The sequence below is a fragment of the Myotis brandtii genome, unplaced genomic scaffold (genome assembly GCF_000412655.1).
Source record: "Myotis brandtii unplaced genomic scaffold, ASM41265v1 scaffold49, whole genome shotgun sequence".
NCBI lineage: Eukaryota > Metazoa > Chordata > Mammalia > Chiroptera > Vespertilionidae > Myotis > Myotis brandtii.
The window spans coordinates 6,883,317-6,884,668 of NW_005368707.1; the positions used below are offsets into that span (position 1 = coordinate 6,883,317).

The 1,352-nt window shown below is 38.5% G+C and overlaps 1 protein-coding gene across 2 annotated transcripts in view; it reads left to right on the top strand.

Moving 5' to 3' along the window:
• Window positions 1–1,352, top strand: part of OPTN (optineurin) — a 44,354-nt gene that overhangs the window by 26,319 nt on the left and 16,683 nt on the right. For both annotated transcript variants that reach the window (XM_005876577.1, XM_005876578.1), the window contains exon 10: window positions 826–984. In XM_005876577.1, coding sequence (XP_005876639.1) covers window positions 826–984 — 159 coding nt within the window. The remainder of the gene's footprint in view (window positions 1–825; window positions 985–1,352) is intronic.

Here is a 1,352-nt window from a genome sequence, read left to right on the forward strand (position 1 = left end):
AATCGGCCCTGCTCTGAGCCCGACCAGGGGCTGCACCTAGGGATTGGGCCTGCCCTCTGCCACCCGGGAGCAGGCCTAAGCCAGCAGGTCATTATCTCCCGAGCGGTCCCAGACTGCGAGAGGGCAAAGGCCGGACTGAGGGACCTCCTCTCCCCCCAAAGTGCACAAATTTTTGTGCACCGGGCCTCTAGTATCCTTATAAATACACTTTTTTGGTTTTCATTTATTTTTTAATAGGTTATTGTTCCTCTCTAGGACCTATTACATTTTTTAAAATATATTTTTATTGATTTCAGAGAGGAAAGGAGAGGGAGAGATAGAAACATCGATGATGAGAGAGAATCATTGATTGAATGCCTCCTGTACGCCCCCTACTGGTGATCAAGCCCACAACCTGGGCATGTGTCCTTGACTAGAATCGAACCGGGACCCTTCAGTCCACAAGCCGGCGCTCTATCCACTGAGCCAAACTGGCTAGGGCTAGGGTATACATTTTTAATGTAAACATTTTTCATCTTTCCACCGACTTTACAAAGTAAGAGTAATGTGAATGAAAAAGTAGCAATATTAGCAAGTTACAACCTCACTGAAATGAATCATAATTTCCCTTATTTTAGTGTCTTCTTTTTTATTGTTTTAAATTAGATAATTATTATTTGTAAGTCATAAGTTAAATGAATATAACTTTCCAAGTAAGTTATCATTGCTAATTAACAAAACCGCGTAGAGCCAATCATTTAAAAAAAATAAACCGTTAGATAAACTTTTACTAAAATAGACTGAATTGTTTGAAAACCATTTCTAGAATAAACTTGTCTTTTACAGTCAGAAAAAGTGGATAAGGTGGTGCTGCAGCAGCTAAATGAAAAACTGGAACTGGCAGAGAAGGCGCTGGCTTCCAAGCAGCTTCAAATGGATGAGATGAAGCAGACCATCGCCAAGCAGGAGGAGGACCTGGAAACCATGACAGTTCTTAGGGCGCAGGTAAGCTGAGTGAAGCCAACCCTACTTATATTCTCAAATAGGATGTTTTTGTATTTTATATTATTTCCATTAATATTTTTTAAAAAATTTTAATTGAAGTATATCACATGTGGAAAGTGCACCAAACTTTTAAGTGTAGAGCTCAGTGAAGTTATCCATTCTACAGTTGATAGTTGAATTATTTCCAGTTTGCAGAATTGTGATTAATGTTACTGACATTCTTGTGCATGTCTCTTTGTTTACCTGTACATTTTTTTCTGTTGGCTACATAACTAGGAGTGGAATTGCAGGTTCATAGAGTGTGCACCTACTGAGTGGTTCTTTTTTTAATGAAAAAAATTTTTTATTTAATAATTATTTCATGTTGA